The sequence below is a fragment of the Phocoena sinus genome, chromosome 19 (assembly GCF_008692025.1).
Source record: "Phocoena sinus isolate mPhoSin1 chromosome 19, mPhoSin1.pri, whole genome shotgun sequence".
NCBI classification, from domain to species: domain Eukaryota; kingdom Metazoa; phylum Chordata; class Mammalia; order Artiodactyla; family Phocoenidae; genus Phocoena; species Phocoena sinus.
In genome coordinates this window covers 13,301,919-13,321,712 of record NC_045781.1, presented here as the reverse complement: position 1 = coordinate 13,321,712, position 19,794 = coordinate 13,301,919, and the positions used below count along the sequence as shown (strand labels likewise).

At 53.5% G+C, this 19,794-nt stretch overlaps 1 protein-coding gene across 1 annotated transcript in view; it reads left to right on the top strand.

Moving 5' to 3' along the window:
• The first annotated feature begins 721 nt into the window (after nt 1-721).
• RYR1 (ryanodine receptor 1) overlaps nt 722-19,794 on the top strand; it is a 118,099-nt gene continuing 99,026 nt past the window's right edge. The window contains 16 exon segments of the mRNA XM_032611825.1: nt 722-769; nt 5,693-5,812; nt 6,932-7,036; nt 8,073-8,147; nt 8,242-8,320; nt 8,659-8,771; nt 9,313-9,406; nt 10,569-10,662; nt 10,815-10,889; nt 11,397-11,553; nt 11,695-11,859; nt 13,925-14,046; nt 14,496-14,691; nt 18,473-18,608; nt 18,691-18,786; nt 18,873-18,991. Coding sequence (XP_032467716.1) covers nt 722-769; nt 5,693-5,812; nt 6,932-7,036; nt 8,073-8,147; nt 8,242-8,320; nt 8,659-8,771; nt 9,313-9,406; nt 10,569-10,662; nt 10,815-10,889; nt 11,397-11,553; nt 11,695-11,859; nt 13,925-14,046; nt 14,496-14,691; nt 18,473-18,608; nt 18,691-18,786; nt 18,873-18,991 — 1,794 coding nt within the window.

Sequence of the window (19,794 nt, the reverse complement as noted above, 5' to 3'; positions counted from 1 at the left end):
TACTGTTTTCCACAGTGGTTGCACCTGTATTGGTACAGTTTTAAGTGCTGCAAATAATCCAATTTAATCCTTGCAGCAGCCCTGTGAGGTAGGTACTATTAATATCCTCCTTACCAGTTGAGGAAACTGAGGCACAGAGAGGCGAAGTGACTTGTTCAAGGTCACACAAAGGAGTGGCAAAACAGGGATTTGGATCCAGTCTGTCTCAGAGTCCATATTTTTTTTTTTATAAAACAGAGTCCATATTTTTAATCACTGTGTATGGTGCTTTTTAAAGCCAGGAGACCTAGTGCGCATCCCTTCTCTGTTGTATGACATCAAGCAGGGGCTTCCTCATTCAGAGCCTCAGTTTGCTCTCTGTGAAACAGAATGATGGCATCTTCCTTATCGCGAAGGGGGAGAGAGGGTAGCTGCCTTAAAGACACCCCCCTAAGCCCGCCCACCCCAAGCGCACCTTTGGCCAAGGTTTGGGGTTTGTAGGCGGGGCTCCGTCAAAGGGGCGTGGCCTTGGCCGTCCTGCTCCAATGGGGACCCGGGGGCGGGGACCTCCTCCCAGCTCTGTCCAGCACACGAGTCCTCCACGCAGTTCCATCTACGCCGCGGGTGCCTCTGTCGTCCCCAGAGGTCTCCGACCCCAACTCGCCCCCAGCCCACCCGTCCAGCCTTCGGCCCCCTCCTCTTAGCCACCGACCTCAGCCCCAGCACCTCTGGCCTCGACATCATGGGTGACGGAGGAGAGGGCGAGGATGAGGTCCAGTTTCTGCGGACGGTGCGTATCTCTGTGTTGGAGTCTCTGGGACTATCTCTCTGGTCTGAGTGTCTCTCTGTCTCCGATGTCTTTGTCCTGATTGCTGGTGGTCTCTGAGACTCTGGGGTCTCTCCTCTGTCCCTTTGGGTGACTGTCACTCCGTCTTTCTCCGTTTCTGTCTCTCTTAGTCTCCCCCATCTTTCTCGTCAGAGAATTAGCAGAATCTGGGACTACAGAATGGGCAGGAGGATCCTCCCTCCTCCACCCTCTCTTCTGACACTAGCGATTTGTCCCAGAGAAGGGGGCCGCTGAGAGAGCACCCCCTCCCACCACTCTGGAAGCAGGCACTTGGGGAAGGTGGTTCTAATTCCTGAGCTTAATTTAGCTGTCCCCTCCCCCACCCCCCACTTAGCCCTAATTCTCTTTTTGCTCCAGACTCTGACCTATTTAAATTCTTGGGAAGAGGGCTGTGGTGGGCTGAAGGACACAACTCCTTTGAACTCCCAGCCCTTGAGGGTCTCCTGAGGGTCCCCCTGTTTCTGGGTCTTCTTTCTTTCCCCACTTGATTTTGGAGAGGATGGTCAGATATGGCTGCTAATGGTCTCTGGGTGGTGTCTCTCCCTAGCTGTCTCTTTGGGTTGTCTGTGTCTCTGTCTCTTTCCATCTCTGTCTCCCTGTCTCTGTCTCTGGCTTTGTTCTTCGGCTTCAGGCCCTCTGTGTTTCTCACTGTGTCTTCAAGTCTGTCTCTCTCTGCATCTCTGACCCTCGGCAGGCGGGGGGCAGGGATGGGAATTGGAACAACAGGTGTCCCTCCCAGAATAGTCCACTTTTCTGGGGCCTGGGCAGGGGACAGGGAGAGGTTGGGGGGGAGGGGCTGCCCATCTCGAAGTCCTTCCTACTTTTCCCTCCCAGTGGTTCTACCGGGTGTGGGGCTGTGAATATGGGAGGGGATATTCTCTCTTCTGGGCCAGGTCTGCTGATCCTGCACTAGCCCCTCCCCACCCCCTCCAGGCCCTGGGAAAAGCTGACACAGCATTCCGGCCCCAGAATAGGACCTTGGTGAGCCGGCTCTGGTTTCCTGGGAGGGAGGAATGGACAGCTGGGGCTGGTAGTGAAGGATAGGGACAGCTGGACATTCGGCCATGGGAGGAGGCCTAGCTTCACCCTAGACTCTTGCACTGGCTCCGGTCCCTTAGCAGACACCATGGGTTGGGCTCTCCCCTCCTCCCAAGCCCTAATAAGACCGTGGCCATGGCCTTGAGCCCCTGAGCAGCCACTCTACGTCAGACCCCATGCCCAGGGCCTCAGGATAATTATATCCTTGCTGCCCTATCTTCTGAGGTAGGGCCCTATCTTTATCTCCCTGGGAGTTTTGAGGGAAACCGAGGCCTGAGTGGGAGTCACTGACCAAGGTTAAGGCCAGGAAGTGTCATCTCTGGATGCCCCTGGGGGCCAGCCCTCCTGCTTTCATAAGAGGAAAACTGGGCTCAGACTTGCCTGGCTAGCCAGTGTTGGATTCTAGAGGCCTGGCCTTGACATCTCTTGGCCCCAGACTGGGTCCGTTTTCCTGAACTTTACTGAGGTTATGTGGTGGTTTTCTCAAACTTTTTGGATCTCATCCCACTGGTAAGAAATATATTTTATATTGCAACCCAGTACATGCATATATTCACATATGTTATAAAAAGTCAACTTTATTGAGCTATAATTGACATGCAATAAATTGTACCCCTTTTAGGTGTTACAGTTGACAAGCTGTACACACCCATGTAACCACCATCATAATCAATAGAACATTTCCTTTAGCCCAGAAAGTTCCCTTTGGCTCTTTGCAGGAATCACCCTGCCCTTCTGCTTTATGTCACCAGAGATTCCATAAGTCACTAACTAGTGTTTCATATAAAATATATGCTCATTTGTCCTGCTTCTTTTGCACACTGTAACATTTTTGACATGAATCCATGTAGTGTGTATCAAGAATTCATTTCTTTTTGTTGCTAAGTAGTATTCCATTGTGTGAGTACGCTACAATTTGTTTATCAGTTCACCTGCTGATGGACATTTGGGTTGCCTCCAATTCATGCTATTATGCTCAAATTAGGTGCATCCACACACAACTTTTTTTTTTTTTTTTTTTTTTTGGTGGTACGCGGACCTCTCACTGTTGTGGCCTCTCCCGTTGCGGAGCACAGGCTCCGGACGCGCAGGCTCAGCGGCCATGGCTCACGGGCCCAGCCGCTCCGCGGCATGTGGGATCTTCCCGGACCGGGGCACGAACTCGTGTCCCCTGCATCGGCAGGCGGACTCTCAGCCACTGCGCCACCAGGGAAGCCACACACACAACTATTTTTAACTGAAACAAGTTTCATGAAATGTAGGTAGCCCTTAGAACACAAGGGGCATGCTGCTATTTTCTGTTCTTGCTCTACTTTTATTTCACTTTTTAAGCATGATGGGCATAGCCCCCAAGTTCATTTCATTTCCTTTTGATGGGTGGCAACATCCAGCCCTGCCCAGGCTGGGCTTCCTCAAAGCATGGCCCATGTCAAAACCTCCTGGGGGCTGGTTAATGGTCCAGATTCCCTGCTGACCCCAGATCTACTGAATCAGGCTCTTGGTGTTGAGGGGGAGACTGGGGCAGCAAGGAAGTTGCATTTTTAACCAGGCTACCCCCCTTCATTCGGATGCAGGAGAAAGTTAGAGAATCATTGGTGTAGGGATTAGGCTCCCTGTCCCTGGTTTATATCTTGGTTTTGCCATTTGCACTCCTAACTTTGGGCAAGTGATTTTTATTTTTCTCTCTGAGCCTCAGTTTCCCAATCTGGAAAATGGGGACAAAAATATGTACCATAAGGATTCAATGGGTCCATGCAAATATCTCTCTGGGCTCGTCTCCTCCCACTTTCTCCCTTGCTCCTGATGGCAGCAGCGCCAGGCTGTCTCCCCTGCTTTTTCTGAATACCCATGGCCCCAGGCCTTTGCACAGGCAGACTCCTCTTCCGGGAACTTTCTTCCTCCAGAGATGATCGGGCCTGATTCCTTCTTGTTATTCAGACAAGGCTCAGCTCAAATGTCACCTCCTTGGAGAGGCTGTCACTTCACCCCCCTCACTGATGTCATCTCTACCCCAAACTCTTACATCACCCTGGGTTATTTTTTCCATAACACTTATCACTGAAATTAACATTATAAATTGATTCACCTGTTCATTGCATTTCCCCCCACAAGGATGTCAGCTCCACAAGGACAGGGAATTTGTCTGCTTTATTCGCTGCTCTACATCCAGTGCCTAGATCAGTGCCTGGCACATAGCAGATGCTTAATCAGTGTCTATGAGATGAATGTAAAGCCCTGAGCATGAGGTGTAGCTGAGAGTATGTACTTAATAAATGCAAGCTGTATGATCCCTGTGAATACACGGCATATGCCAAGATGTCGGGGTTGGGGGTAATAGGACAGAGCAGTCCTGGGGCCTCCGGCCGACAGGATGAATCTCTCCCCTCCTCCCAGGCTGACAGAAAGAATGAGGGCTGCCTGTGTGGGGTGAAGCCCAGGATTTGCTGGAAGGGCTGGAGTCTGTGTGACTTCAGGCAGAACGCCTAGCCTCCTTGAACCTGTTTCCTTTGCTGTAAAATGGAATAATCACTGTCTTAATTGTGGTTAATCACTGCAGTTTCCATCTATTTTTTTTTCCCATCAATTTTGATTGAAACCTCTATCAGTAAAAATGTGGAGCAAGCCCCCACATACATTTATATTAGTTATGAATGTAATATGGGCTATTCTACTAACATATCAAGAGGTGGTCTAGCGTTCTAAAAGTGGCATATTGGGACTTCCCTGGTGGTCCAGTGTTTAAGACTCCACACTTCCACTGCAGGGGGTGTGGGCTCGATCCCTGGTCGGGAAACTAAGACCCTGCAAGGGAAACTAAGATCCCACAAGCTCCGCCGGCTGTGTGACCTCAGGCAAATCACTTCACCTCTCTAGGCCTCTGTTTCCACAGGTTCACATACTAGGACTTACCTCAGAAGGTTGTTTATTTTACTTAAAATTTTAATTTATACCCTCGAGATTATTTCAAACTTAGAGAAAAGTTGCAAGGTTAGCTCAGAGAACTCCCATGTGGCCTTCAGTCATTTCCCCCAAATGTTAGGATGTAGCATGTCTGCTTTATCATTCCCTCCATCTCTCCCTCCCTCTCTCTCCCTATTTTTTTCCTAAGCTGTTTGAGAGTTAGCTGTGGACATGATACCCTTAACCCCTAAATCCTTCAGTGTCTGTTTCCTAAAAAAACAAGGGATGTCTCTCAGAAAACCACAGCACAGTTATCAAAATCGGGAGATTTCGTATGGCTATGATACCATCATCTAATTCAGTCTGTTTCACCTTTCACCACTTGTCTCTATACCATTTTTATGGCATTTCCCCTCCATCCAGGATCCAGTCCAGACTCTGGCACTGCATTCAGGAGTCATTAGACAGCACTCCTTAAATGAGAGCTACTATTAAAATAAAACACAAAAGAAGAATTAGATAAGGCTGAACTTAAAAGCCATTTAACTTGAGGCGCTCATATCTTCCACCCTCCAGTGACTCACCTTGTGGACCCCCACCTGGGAGTCCTCTGGAGTCAGTTGGACGGGGGTTCAGATCCCAGCTGCTTCTCTTATGAGCCGTGTGGCCTTGGACAAGCCATGTCCCCTCATTGAGCCTCAGTTTCCCCATTTTAACGTGGGGATGCCACTGGCTTGGATCTCATGGGGATGTTAGAAGCATGTACATTGCTCAACACGGGCCCCTACTTGATAAATGGCGAGGGTGGCTATTATTAGTCACATCTTTTTCATGAGGAGAAAGGGCCAGGTGGGCGGCCCACGGTACAGTGTCTGCGGGATGCGGGTGGGATGCGGGCGCCCACCCTGACCCTCTGCCCGTCCCCAGGACGACGAGATGGTCCTGCAGTGCAGCGCCATGGTGCTCAAGGAGCAGCTCAAGCTCTGCCTGGCCGCCGAGGGCTTCGGCAACCGCCTCTGCTTCCTGGAGCCCACCAGCAACGCCCAGGTCTGTGCAGGATGGAAGGAAGAGGGGGCCTGAGGGGCAGAGAGCCTGGGGCCCAAAGAAGAGGGGTCTGGGAGTCTGGAGAGGGGATGCTGACAGGAGGGGGAATAGGGAGGGGGGCTAAGAGGGAAAGGGGGCTGGAGGTCTGAGGAGGGGAGCTGGGGTCCTGGGGGAAGAGGGAGGGGGTCTAAGGAGATAGAAGGTCTTGAGTTCAAAGAAGAGGGGATCTGAAGGGGGTGCTGAGAGGAGAGAAAATGGGAGGGGGCTTACGGGGGAAAGGGGCAGGGGTCTGAGGTGGGTGGAGGTCTGAGGAGGGAGGGGCAGGGGGTCTTAGGAGGCAGGTGTCTGAGGGGGCAGAGGGTCTTCAATCCAAAGCAGAACAGCCTGGAGGGTCAGGGGGTGCCCGCAGGGGGCTGAGTGGGGAGGGGGTTGGAGGCTGAGAGGTGGGGGGAGCCTGGGGTCTGAGGCTGAGGTGAACTCAGGCTCTGAGGGAGGAGGTGACCTGGGGGGATGGGGCGGAGGCTGGAAGAGGGAGGAGACCTGGAGTTTGAGGGGGGAGGAGGCCAGGGGCCTGAGGTGGACAGAGAGTCTTGGGTCCAAGGGGGAGGGTGTCTAAGTGCTTGAGGTGCCTGGCTGGGAGCCTGAGGCAGGAGGTGTGAGGTGGGGCCTTGCTCCTGGGACTTTGAAGCAGTGTTCACAGGTGTCTGAGGGAGAGGGCAGGAGCTGGGACTGTCTGCTTGTTACAGCAGGAGCTGGGGCTTCCTTGGGGTTGGAGAGATTTGCGTTTTCTGCCGGGAGGGCAAGAAGGGGGCTCCGGGAGTCGGATGGGTGGAATGCGTCTGACAGGGGCTGAGGCTTCCTATGGGATTAGGTGTGCTGTGGAAACTTCTGTGAGGTTCGGGTGGGGTACAGGGGTATGAGGGAGGAGGCAGAGCAGAGGTGTCTTCTGGGATGTTGGTGCGAATTCAGGGTGTTTGAAGCGGGAGGCAGAGGGCAGGGCTTCTTGGAGGGTTGGGGTCGGGTCTGGGTCTCTAAGGGGTGTAGGTATTTAGACTAGGGGCAAGGCGTGCACCAGCACTCTGGAGCCTTCAGGTCCACCATTCACATCTCCCCACCCCCCAGAATGTGCCCCCCGATCTGGCCATCTGTTGCTTCGTCCTGGAGCAGTCCCTGTCCGTCCGAGCCCTGCAGGAGATGCTGGCCAACACCGTGGAGGCCGGCGTGGAGGTGAGGCTCCCACCCAGGTGGGATGGGTGGCAGGGACGGGTGGGAGGACCTGGGGGTCATTTACCATCTGTTCTTCTTCCTCTCTCTGCCCTGCCCCCCACAGGCCCTCAATTTGGATAAGTGGGTAGGTCTGGCCTTGGGTGTCATCTGTCCTTGCCACCTCTCCTGACCCCAGGTGGCCCTCTTGGGTCCACACCCTGCACACAGGGGCTGGGGGTTCTTCCCCACCCCGGTTGTCAGGGTCTGTGGAACCCAGAACAGGCCAGGCAGGAAGGAAGGAAGGGAGTGGGGGCTTTTGAGCCCCTGTTCTCCCACCTGCTCCTTTCTCCTCTTTTCCATCCTTTCCTCCGACCCTCCTAGCTCTTCTCCGCATGGGACCTCTCCCCTCATCCCCTCCCTCCATCCCAAGTGTGAGTCCCCTCTGGACCCACATGGTGGGTCCACCATGTGATCACACGGCCCCATCACATGGCCCCCTCAGAGCATGGGCATGTGAGAGCTGGGATGGGGGGCATGATGCCATCGAGTGCTGGGTGTACCCACCCACTCCCAAGAGGCGCAGAGTCTTCTTGGGCCCGGGGGTGTGCGGCAGTACAGGGCAGGTCCCTGCGGGTGATGCTCCAATGTTTAACAGCTGGTAGGACAGTACCGGTGCACAGCTGTGTTATGACAGGTGAGAGCAGAGGGAGCTAAAGTCTGTGGAACACGAGATACGGGGGCTTCCCTGAGTGACCCCAGGTATCTGAACCTCTGGAAGAGGGGTTCAGCCCCCTGAGAGACTCTGGGGCCTCTTGAAGGACAGAGTGGGCTTTGGGGAATAGAAAACACCCCACCCACAGGCTTCTCAGAGACACAGACCTTGCTTCCCCTGGAAGCAGGGAAACTGAGGCAGAGACTCTGTTGTGGGTCTGAGCTGAGGCTTCTTCGCATCCAGGCCCGAGCATGGTGTCTTCTGGGAAGTGTATTCCCACCTGAGATAGGCCAGATGTTTCAGGGGGGTCTATTCTCACTCTCTGTCCTCCCCTGCCCCCTGCAGTCATCCCAGGGTGGGGGACACAGGACACTCCTGTATGGCCATGCCATCCTGCTCCGGCACTCGCACAGCGGCATGGTAAGTGCGTCCGGGAGGGGCCGGGGCCGGGGCGGGGGCAGGGGCCAGGGAGTGCAACGCCCACCGGGTGGCTGACTCCCCTCTACAACCCTAGTACCTGAGCTGCCTCACCACCTCCCGCTCCATGACTGACAAGCTGGCCTTCGACGTGGGACTGCAGGAGGACGCAACAGGTGCAGGGGCTGGAGGGAGGGGCTACGATGGGGACGCTGCAGGCAGGGAGTTGGGATGCAGAAGGTCTGCAGAACCCCGGGAGCGGGCATGGGGATGTTCCAGGGGCAAAGATGGGGGGCTTTGGGGCTGAGAGTCTGGGGGTGTGGATGAATACATTCTGGACAGAGAGACTCGGGCAAGCAGGCAGAGAGTCTGAGGACAGGAACCGGGGACTGTGAGGCAGAGAGCTGGGGGCAGTAAGAGGAGAGCTTGGGACGGAGGGCTTGGGAGCCTCCGTGGCTGGGAATGCCTTGGGGAAGAGCATTCTGGGCAGCCCTCACCCCGCCCCCACCCATAGGAGAGGCCTGTTGGTGGACGACACACCCCGCCTCCAAGCAGAGGTCAGAAGGAGAGAAGGTCCGAGTTGGGGATGACCTCATCCTCGTCAGCGTCTCCTCTGAGCGCTACCTGGTGAGTAGCACCTCCCTCACCACAGCTCCTACTGCCCCCGGGGCTGGGGGCACACGGGATCCACCCCATCTCCTCCTCATTGGTTTGCCTGGTCTCTGGTCCCAACGTCCTGCCTCCCAATTTCCAGTTTCCATCCAATTTCTGGTTTCTGACGCCCCATTTCCTGACTTGATCTCGGTTTCTTTTCTTTTTTTTTTTTTTTTTTTGCGGTACGCGGGCCTCTCACTGTTGTGGCCTCTCCCGTTGTGGAGCACAGGCTCCGGACGCGCAGGCTCAGCGGCCATGGCTCACGGTCCCAGCCGCTCCGCGGCATGTGGGATCTTCCCGGACCGGGGCACAAACCCGTGTCCCCTGCATCGGCAGGCAGACTCTCAACCACTGCGCCACCAGGGAAGCCCGATCTCTGTTTCTTGATCTGTGACCTGTAATTTCTGGTCTCCTGTCTTCTGGTTTCCTGGCTTCCACCCTTGGTTTCTGACTCACTCTGGAACTATTGCTCACCCCCCATTATCTCTGACCACCACATCCTGGTTGCCCACAGCACCTGTCAACGGCCAGTGGGGAGCTCCAGGTTGACGCCTCCTTCATGCAGACACTGTGGAACATGAACCCCATCTGCTCTGGCTGCGAAGAGGGTGAGGACCCCAGACCTCTGACCCCTAACCTAAGACCCCCAAAACAGACCTTCAACATTGCCCCTCAGACCCCAAACCAAGATCTCCAAATTATGACCCTCATACTTAGATCTCCAACTGACCACCAATCTGGAACCCTAGAGCTCAGACCTCGAAACCTAAAACTCAGTATCAGACTCCTAATTCAGACCCCAAAGCTCGCATGCCAAACTCAGGTCCTGGAGGTCAGACCCCTAAACTCAGACCCAAAGCTTAGAACATCGAATCTGTAGCTTATCCCTCAGACCCCAAGCCTCAGATGACAAGCACATGTGACCTCAGCCCCCCAAATTCAAACTCAGATCCCCAAACTAAGAACCCTAATTCAGACCCCAAACCTCAGCCAATCAACTTCACACCTCCAACTTTAACCTCAAATCTCCAAAATCATCTCCCAGTTTGTAGACCCTCATGCTGAGACCCTAAAGCATGAACCCAAAACTTTGAACCCAATTCTCACACCCCAAACCTCAGAGCCCTAAGCCAGACCCAAGCTGAGATGCAAGCCACAAATCTCAAAACTCAGGCCTTAATCTCAGACCCCGAAACTCAGACCCACCAACTTCTAACTACTACAAAGCTCACATCTCCCCAGACTCAGACCCCAGAGCTAAGCCTTCCAAACCTCAGACCTCAGACCTCAGATACCAGCCTCAGACCTCCAAAATAACACTCAAAATTCAGACCCTGACTTCAGACTCAACCATCATACCTCTAAACCCAGACCCCCATATCAAGCCCTGGAGCTCAAACCTCAGAATCAGGGAACATTAGACCCAAATCTCTAATGACATTCTCTGAAGCCAACCTCGAAAATCCAAACTGAGACCTTTAAACCCCAGACCCACAAACCTCCCAGCCTCAGCCCTGCACACCCAGACCCCCAACATTAGATCCCCAACCTCAGACCCCAAATCTCATGCCCCTACTTCAGGCCTCAATCTGAGCCCAAATCTCAGACTACAACTTTGTACCTTGAAACTCAGATCTCCAGCTGCAGACCCCCAAACCCAGCCCCCAGCTTCCCACAGGGCAGAAGCAGGGCCTGCAAACTCCACTATGGCTCCCAGGCCTTTCTCGGGCTCCAGCTTTCCAATGACCACTTTCCTTTGCTCCTGTCCAGGGTATGTGACCGGGGGCCATGTTCTCCGCCTCTTTCATGGACACATGGATGAATGTCTGACCATTTCCCCTGCTGACAGTGATGACCAGCGCAGGTCTGGGCTTGGGGACAAGAGGGTCTGGCGTCTTCGGGCCAGAAGGGGGATGGCAAAGGTTGGCTAGGGGGGCCTGGAACCCTAGGATTAGGGATCAGATTCTGGGGGGCTGGAGCCTGAACTGTTGACCTCACTCTCTTCCATGTACCCAGACTTGTCTACTATGAGGGGGGATCTGTGTGCACCCACGCCCGCTCCCTCTGGAGACTGGAGCCACTGAGAATCAGGTAGGGGTCAGGGGCAGAGGAGGCAGGCTGGGGGAGGGGCTAGGGGTTCCTGGGGGCCCTGGGAGGAGAAGAGTGTCTTGAAGGAAGAACTGAGGAAGAGACTGGAGGGTTTTGAGGGAAAATCTGGGGAGCCTAAGAGAGCAATAAAGGTCCCCAGGGTCCTAGAATCCTGGAGGAAAAAGAGGTCTTGGGGGTAGTGGAGGTTCCTGAGGGAGAGATCAGGGTCTCGAGTGAAATTGTGGGGAAAGGAGGGGAGAAAATGACAGATCTGGGAAAACTGGAGACACTGAAATCATCTGGGCAGCTCTGAGGAAGTGGTGAGGGCCTGAGAGAAGATTGGGGCTCTTAAAGGAAGGCTGGGGGTCCTAAGAAGGATTTGAGGGCTCCAAGGAAGATTTGGGCACCCTGGAACAGGGCTGAGGGCTTGAGGAGGTTTCAACCAAGACTATGGTGTCCATGGGAGAACTGGGGGGCCTCTGACCTCTCCCTCGTCCTCACCCTCTGCAGCTGGAGTGGGAGCCACCTGCGCTGGGGCCAGCCACTCCGCATCCGGCATGTCACCACCGGGCGGTACTTGGCACTCGTTGAGGACCAGGGCCTAGTGGTGGTTGACGCCAGCAAGGCCCACACCAAGGCCACTTCCTTCTGCTTCCGAATCTCCAAGGTCGGTGGGGTCAGGATACCCTCCCTCAGCTGGAGCCCCAAATCCCGCCCCAGCCCCCCACCACTCTGAAGTCTCTTGGGGGGGGATCCCCCATTAAATGCACAAGCAGAGGAGGCTGACCTCTGTCCCCTGCCCCTGTAGGAGAAGCTGGATACGGCCCCCAAGCGGGATGTGGAGGGCATGGGCCCCCCTGAAATCAAATATGGGGAGTCCCTGTGCTTTGTGCAGCACGTGGCCTCAGGCCTGTGGCTCACCTATGCTGCCCCGGACCCCAAGGCCCTGCGGCTCGGCGTGCTCAAGAAGAAGGTGGGCACCTGGCAGAGGGAAGGGGTGGGGTACAGGCTGGGGCAGGAAGGGGGCTGGGGGTGATGATGCTTGAGCCTTTAGGAGTTTGAGGTTGGGATTGAGAGAAAGACAAAGACTGAGAGAGAAACTGAGATTGAGAGAGACAGGAAAAAAGAAAGAATACATATATGAAGAGAAAGAGAGAAGTCTAGACAGACATGGGGACAGACAAATAGAGAAAGACAGAGACAGAGAGACAGAAATAAGAAAGACAGAGGTAGAGAGAAAAAGATGAATACTAACAGAGTGAGAATACCATTCAACCAATTATCGAGTACCCCAGGTGTTGTGGATGTATGTGTGGACAAATAGCTGAGCTATACAGACCTGTTCCCTGCCTTCCCTGTGCTCAGACACTGTGACCAAACCCTCTCTAATGAAGTACACAGTTTTACAACCAAACAGTGGGAAAGCTACTTTTGACAGAGGGAACACCAGGTGCAAAGGCCCTGAAGTTGGGATGAGGTTGGTCTGTTGCAATCACTGAAAGGAGATCTAGTTTGGTTGGAGGAGAGTGAGCGAGGGGTGAGTCGTGGGAGATGAGGACAGAGAGGGGACGGGAAGAGATCAGGTAGAGCCTTGTGGGCCACTGGGGAGGGTCCTGGCTTTTACTCTGGATGAGATGGAACCACAAGATAGTCTTGAGCAGGCCAGGGCACGGGGGGTGGTGCCCTGATTCAGGTTCACAGGGTTCTTGAGCTGCTTATGGGAACAGATTATGGGGGTGGGCAGAGCTGGAGAAGGAAGACCAGGGCAGGTCTGCACTGGTACAGGTGGAGGATGACAGTGGACAGCACCAGGGTGGGGACTGTGGAGTGAGGAAAGGGGGCAGAGTCTGGTTGTATTCTGAGGGCAGAGCCAACAGGATTTTCTGACAGATTGGATATCAGGGTGAGAGGGAGAGGGACTGAGGATGAGACCATGATTTTTGTCCTTTTCTGCCCTGAGCAGATGGAAGGAGGGAAGTGCCATTAACTGAGTCAGGGACAGCCAAGTATCAGCTCAGGAGGACGGGCCCCAATGCCTAGAACAGAGCCACTCAATAGACTTGCTGAGTGAATCAGTGAGAAGACTAGGGCGGCACCTGTTTGTGAAAATTGAAGCTGAAGTTGGATACAACAGCAGAGGATGTAGAGATGGGCCTGGGCCAGAGAGGGCAATGTGGGAGTCGTCAGCAGGTGGATGGTATTTACAGCTGCTGGACGGGATGGGGTCCTGGGGAGGTCAGCTCAGGGGCAAGCCGGCAGCCACGATGGTCTCACCTCCCAGAAAGGTGTTCAGGCGTTCTGTCTGGGACATGTTAAGTTTGGGATGCCATTAGAGCTTTCTGGTGGGGGGATGTTAAGTCAGTAGTAGATACAAATGGAGAGGGTCTGGCCTGGAGAAAGACAAGATAGAGAGAGACAAAGAGGGAGAGACAGGGAGAATCGAAGAGGGACAGGGAAAGAGAGAAAGAAAGAGAATAGATCGCTAGTGGGAAGCAGCCACATAGCACAGGGAGATCAGCTCGGTGGTTTGTGACCACCGAGAGGGGTGGGATAGGGAGGGTGGGAGGGAGGGAGACGCAAGAGGGAAGAGATATGGGAACATATGTTTATGTATAACTAATTCACTTTGTTATAAAGCAGAAACTAACACACCATTGTACAGCAATTATACTCCAATAAACATGTTAAAAAAAAAAAAAGGAAAGACAGAGGTAGAGAGAGAGATGGACATAGCGACAGAGAGGGAGAGACAGAGCATGGGATAGGCATGAGAGAGACAGAGACAGAGACAAAGACAGACAGACAGAAACAAAGAGGACAGAGACAGAGTGAGAGGAGAGACCTAGAGGGGGGGAAAAAGAGAGAGGGGTTGAGAATGAAAGACACAGGGACAGATGAAGAGGGACGAGGGGCGGAGCTGGCAGAGAGATTCCGTAGAGGATGGGGGCAATTTGGGGGCTAGAGTCTGGGTGGAGGTCTGGGGAGCATGGCCCTGGCTGGCTGAGCCCCTCCTGACGTCTCTCTCCCACCACTGTCAGGCCATTCTGCACCAGGAAGGCCACATGGACGACGCGCTGTCACTGACCCGCTGTCAGCAGGAGGAGTCCCAGGCCGCCCGCATGATCTACAGCACTGGCGGCCTCTACAACCACTTCATCAAGTGAGCCACCCGGCCCGCTCGCCCTGGGGGCCAGGCCACACCTTGACCCCACGCTCCTGGTGTTCATGCAACCAGTCCATTTAATCTCTACCTCTGACATTCACACCTCTCACATACACAGACTCCTGACCTCTACATACTTGACCCCTAATCTGACCTCGACAGCTATGACTTTGACTTCACACCCCTGACACCCTCGACCCTGGACCTCCCTAGCCCTGACCTCTGCTTTCATGACCTGTCCCTACACAGGCGTGGGTCCCAGGCCCAGCTCTGCCCTTGGCCACTGGGTCACCTCGGGCCAATCAACGCCCTTCTCTCTCTGCGTCTCACTCTCTCTCTCTGTTAAATAGGTGTGTCTGTGGGAGTCTGGCAGGGACCGGGGGTGGGTGGGGGCGGGACCCTCACAGTGTCACGGACCCTCACTGATGAGTGCGCGGTCTCCGCAGGGGCCTGGACAGCTTCAGCGGAAAGCCGAGGGGCTCGGGGTCTCCGGCTGGCACAGCACTGCCTCTCGAGGGCGTCATCCTGAGCCTGCAGGACCTCATCGGCTACTTCGAGCCACCCTCCGAGGAGCTGCAGCACGAGGAGAAGCAGGGCAAGCTGCGCAGCCTGCGCAACCGCCAGAGCCTCTTCCAGGAGGAGGTGAGGCCGCGACCCGGGATGGCGGGGTCTGTGGGCGGGGTCGGAGCCTTCAGAGGGGCGGAGCCTGCCGGACCCTGGGAAGCGGTGGTCTGAGAGGGGGCGGGGCAGGTGGCGGGGCAGGAGGAAGTTCCTGGCCTGGGTGAACAGGGCGGGGAGGCGGGTCGTAGGGGACACGCGAAGGGGCGGAGCCTTGAAGCGGGTCCGGAGTGGGTTGGTGGGCGAGGCTTTGGTGAGGGGCGGGGCCTGTGAGAGCAAAGGGGAACCGGAGCCTGAAGTTGGGGGCAGGACTTGTTCCCTCTCCTGGGAGGACGGGGCGGGGTGAAAGTAAGCTCTGGGCCAAAGCAAGTCCCTGGAGGAAAGGCCTGGGAAGAAGTCCGAGGCTGAGTTACTAGACTCAGGAGGCGGTGACTGTAGGGGTAGGGCCTGCGGAGTGGGAGGATAGAACCAGAGTGGGGCATGGTGGGGGGCAGGGCCAGAGAGGTGGGCTTTTGGGTGGGAGGATAGTGTAGGGGCGCGACCTCAGCTTGGGTCAGAGGCCGGGGGTCTGTGTGTTATGAGAGGAGACGTGGTGGGCTCCGCTCAGCACGGAGTCTGAGTGCGAGGGGCCGAGAGGGGTGGAAAACTGGGGCTGTACAAAGGTCCGGGGTCTGCTGTCTCCTCAGGGTGATTGGGGAGCATGTTCATTTAAAGTCTTACAAGTTGGCCCTGCCCCTCTCCAGGGGCTCCCATTGTGATGGGGGTGGCAGACCTAGAAATGATGATAGTAACAACAACAAAACTTACTAATGGAGTGGGATTAGTATATGCAAAGTGTTTAGAACAGTAGCAGCACAGAGTAGATGCTATGTAAGTGTCAGTGGTTATTGTTACTTTGAATTTAGCCCTTACTGTGTGTTATGGGTGTTATATACCTGACATCCTCCCCATAACCCCATGGGGGCTTGTAATTCCTATATTACAGATGGGTCACTGGTGCGCAGAGAGATTAAGTAACAGCCATTGCTGAACAAATATACCAGGGGGGATATAGCTGTCAAGAAAACAGACAAAAATCCCTGTCCTTGTGGAGTTGACGTGGGGCGGGAGGATAAATGAGCAATAAAATAGGACGATTATGTGGTATATTAGATGATGATAAGGAGAAAAATAAAGCAGGGCAGGAACTTCCCTGGTGGTCCAGTGGTTAAGAATCCACCTTCCAAAGCAGGGGACGCAGGTTCGATCCCTGGTGGGGGAACTGAGATCCCATATGCCGCGGGGCAACTAAGCCTGTGCGCTCTAGCGCCCACGTGCCGTAACTACTGAGCCTGTGCGCTCTGGAGCCCGCGTGCCACAACTAGAGAGAAGCCCACATGCCACAACGAAAGATCCTGCATGCTGCAACAAAGATCCTGCAACTGGGTCCCGCAACTAAGACCCTACGCAGCCAAATAAATAAATTTTTTTTTTTTTTAGAAAAAGCAGGGCAGCGGTAGGGAGTGCTGGGGTTGTTGCAGTTTAAAATACAGCAGTCAGGGAGGGTCACGTGAATGAAGAGAGGCAGCCATGTGTACACCTGAGGGAGGGACAGAGAGTAGACAGAGCAAGTACACGGACCATGAAGTGGGAGTGTGCCTGGCAGCTTCCAGAATAGCGAGGAGGCCGGGATGACTGGAACTGGGTGAGCTGGGGGAGGAGTGGGAGGAGATGAGCACAGAGAGGTGACAAAGGCCAGGCCAGGGTGAGGACTTGCGGTTTGGGAGCCACAGAAGAGTTAGGTCTTTGAAAGTCACAACAAGTTAGGGGCAGAGCCACTGTGTGTGACTCCAACTGGTTGTGCTCTCTACCACAATGCACTGCATCTCTTACTACGGGCCCAGGATATAGATACAACAATTATCATAGCAGCCCAGTTGTCCACCACCACTGGAATGAATCCACAAATGTGGCATATCCGTATGATGGCTATGGATACTACTCAGCAATGAAAATGAGCAAATGACAACCCCATGAAACAATGCTCTTAATCTTAAAGCGTAATATTGAGAGAATTCCCTGGTGGTCAAGTGGTTGGGACTCGGCGCTTTCACTGCCAAGGTCTCGGTTCCATCCCTAGTCGGGGAACTGAGATCCTGCAAGCCGCTCAGTGCGGCCAAATAAATAAATAGAAAAAAAAATTTGTTTTAAAATAATGTTGAGCAAAAGAATCCATGTACAAAAGAATATTTACTGTACATCTCAAGTTCAAAAACAGGCAGAATTTTACTAGACTGTTTATGAATGCATGCATAGGTAGTAAAAATAGAAAAACAAGGAAAGGATTTCCATAAAAGTCAGGATAACGGTTATCCCTAGCAGAGAGGGTTGTGTAACAGGAGGGGCATCGAGGTGACTTCTGGGTGGCTAGCAATGCTCTCTTTCTTGACCTGGGTCATGGTTACACAAGTGTTCTTTCATATTTATTTGTTAAGCCATATACATTTGATCTTTATTATTTCCAGATTCTGTATCTGCAAATATGCCTACTTGCTAAAATTTATTTGTAACCTCCAAATCGATGCTTGCAGAATATCTGTAGTCATTTGTGGACATATGCAGAGAGGCAAAAAATTTAAGTCATTTGATGTTGTGTTTCCAGTTGAGGTTGGACAAGGCAACGATCTGCCTTGTTATTTCAACTCTCACCTGTAAGCAAGTGTCCTTTTCGTGGTGTATTTAGTGCCACGCTTTTCACGTTTTTGTGCTTTTTGTTAATTTCACTGATTAAAATGGCCCCTAAGCACAGCGGCGAAGCGCTGTCTACTGTTCCTAAGTGCAAGAAGGCTGTGATGTGCCTTACTGAGAAAATATGTGTTAAAGAAAAGCTTCACTGAAGCATGAGTTACAGTGCTGTTGGTTGTGAGTTTAATGTTAATGAATCAACAACATCTATTAAATTAGTGTCTTTAAACAGAAACGCACATAAAACGAGAGTGTGTATTGATTGATGAAAATGTTGTGCTCAGAGACTCAGAGAAAGCCCCTGTGTTTCCCCTGGGAGCCTTGGTTCTCAGGATTCACTCAGTGCTCACGGCGACTTTACAGAACCTAACTACTACGAAAAGCAAGAATAGACTGTATATGTTTCTTTGTTTTTTTGGGGTTTTTTTTGCGGTACACATGCCTCTCACTGCTGTGGCCTCTCCCGTTGCGGAGCACAGGCTCCGGACGCGCAGGCTCAGCGGCTGTGGCTCATGGGCCTAGCCGCTCCGCGACATGTGGGATCTTCCCGGACCGGGGCACTAACCCGTGTCCCCTCTATCGGCAGGCAGACTCTCAACCACTGCGCCACCAGGGAAGCCCTAGACCGTATATGTTTTATGTGCTTTTCTGTATGTCTGTTATAATTCAAAATAAAAGAAGACAAAAGGTTAAAATGTTTTTTAAAAAAAGAGACAGAAGGCAAAAATCTCTCTGATGGTTGGTGTGGAAAGTGAGCTGGGCCAATGGGACCAGGAGTAGGGTCCTTGGAGGTGGAAAGGAAGGAAAGAAAATACTGGAAGGAGAAACACAGATTCAGTCCAGATGTTAATAGGGATGTATTATGTTGGGGACAGAGGCAGAGTGCGACAAGGCCAGGTCTGGAGAGCCGAGGAGGAAAGGAGGGAGTTGGGAGTGAAGGTGCACACAGATGGCTCTGGTTTCGATCTGCGGACACCCAGTCACTAGGTGTTGAAGGAATATGAATTAGCAAGTCCAAGAAAGGCAAGGAAGGGAGGGCCTGGGATTCCTGTGATGAAACCCCCTCTTTTCTCTACCCCAGGGGATGCTCTCCCTGGTCCTGAACTGCATCGACCGCCTAAATGTTTACACCACTGCTGCCCACTTTGCCGAATTTGCCGGGGAGGAGGCAGCCGAGTCCTGGAAAGAGATTGTGAACCTGCTCTATGAAATCCTGGGTGAGGGGCCTCAGACTTGACTCCCCCTAGAGCACCCGAGGTTCCCAGTCCTACTGGGTCTGACCCCTCTCTCCACCCTCAGCCTCTCTGATCCGTGGCAATCGTGCCAACTGTGCCCTCTTCTCCAACAACCTGGATTGGCTGGTCAGCAAGCTGGATCGGCTGGAGGCCTCCTCAGGTAGGAGAACCCAGGCGGAGGGGATGGGGACTTGCGGGGACGGGAGGGCTGCAGCCACTTCACCTCTCACTCTGATCCCTATGCAGGGATCCTGGAGGTGCTGTACTGTGTCCTGATTGAGAGTCCCGAGGTCCTGAACATCATCCAGGAGAACCACATCAAGTCCATCATCTCCCTCCTGGACAAGCATGGGAGGAACCACAAGGTTGGCCTCTCATCCCTGACCTCTTATCCCCTGAATGCTGAACCCTGACCTTTCCCCATGGCCCTCGAATTACCCCCATTTCCCCATCTTATCTCTTACCTGGACTCCTCTACCACAAGCTTCCATCTCAACACAAAGGTCTCAAACTCATGGTTCTTAAATGGGTTCTGGGCCACAGATGTGCTTCATTAGCTCTTTGAAGTATTTTTTCAATTTCTAATTTTGTAGCCTTTAGGGGGGCTGCATAGACACTCTCCAGTTTGCCCCAAGTGCTACTGGTTTCCACTGCATTATTTCTAACCACTTCACATATTTACATTATCTACCTGGCCCCTGAAGACGCAAGTTTGCAACCTCCACTGATCTAAACCTCATCTTTATCCCTGTGCTCTCTCCCTGACCGACCCTTTCACTCTTCCCACTGACTTCTGACCTTTTACCCCAGTCTTTTTTTTTTTTTTGGCCAAGCCATGTGGCTTGCAGGATCTTAGTTCCCCAACCAACGATCGAACCCAGGGAAGCTCAGAGTCCTAACCACTGGACCGCCAGGGAATTCCTTAGTCTCTCTTTTCTTACATTGCTGATGTCTTATCCCAGCTCATACGGCCCCCTCCTCTTTCCTGATATTTCTCTTTGACTCCGATCTCTCTCTGTGACCCCTGACCTCCCACTTTCACCACCTCTTCTCAGTCAAAAGCTCTATCTCCCATCCTGGCATATCATCCTTCTGGTTTCCCACTCTGGGTCTTCCATGGACAACCCGCACCCCACCCCGCCCCCCGCCCAGGTACCCTCACACCCTG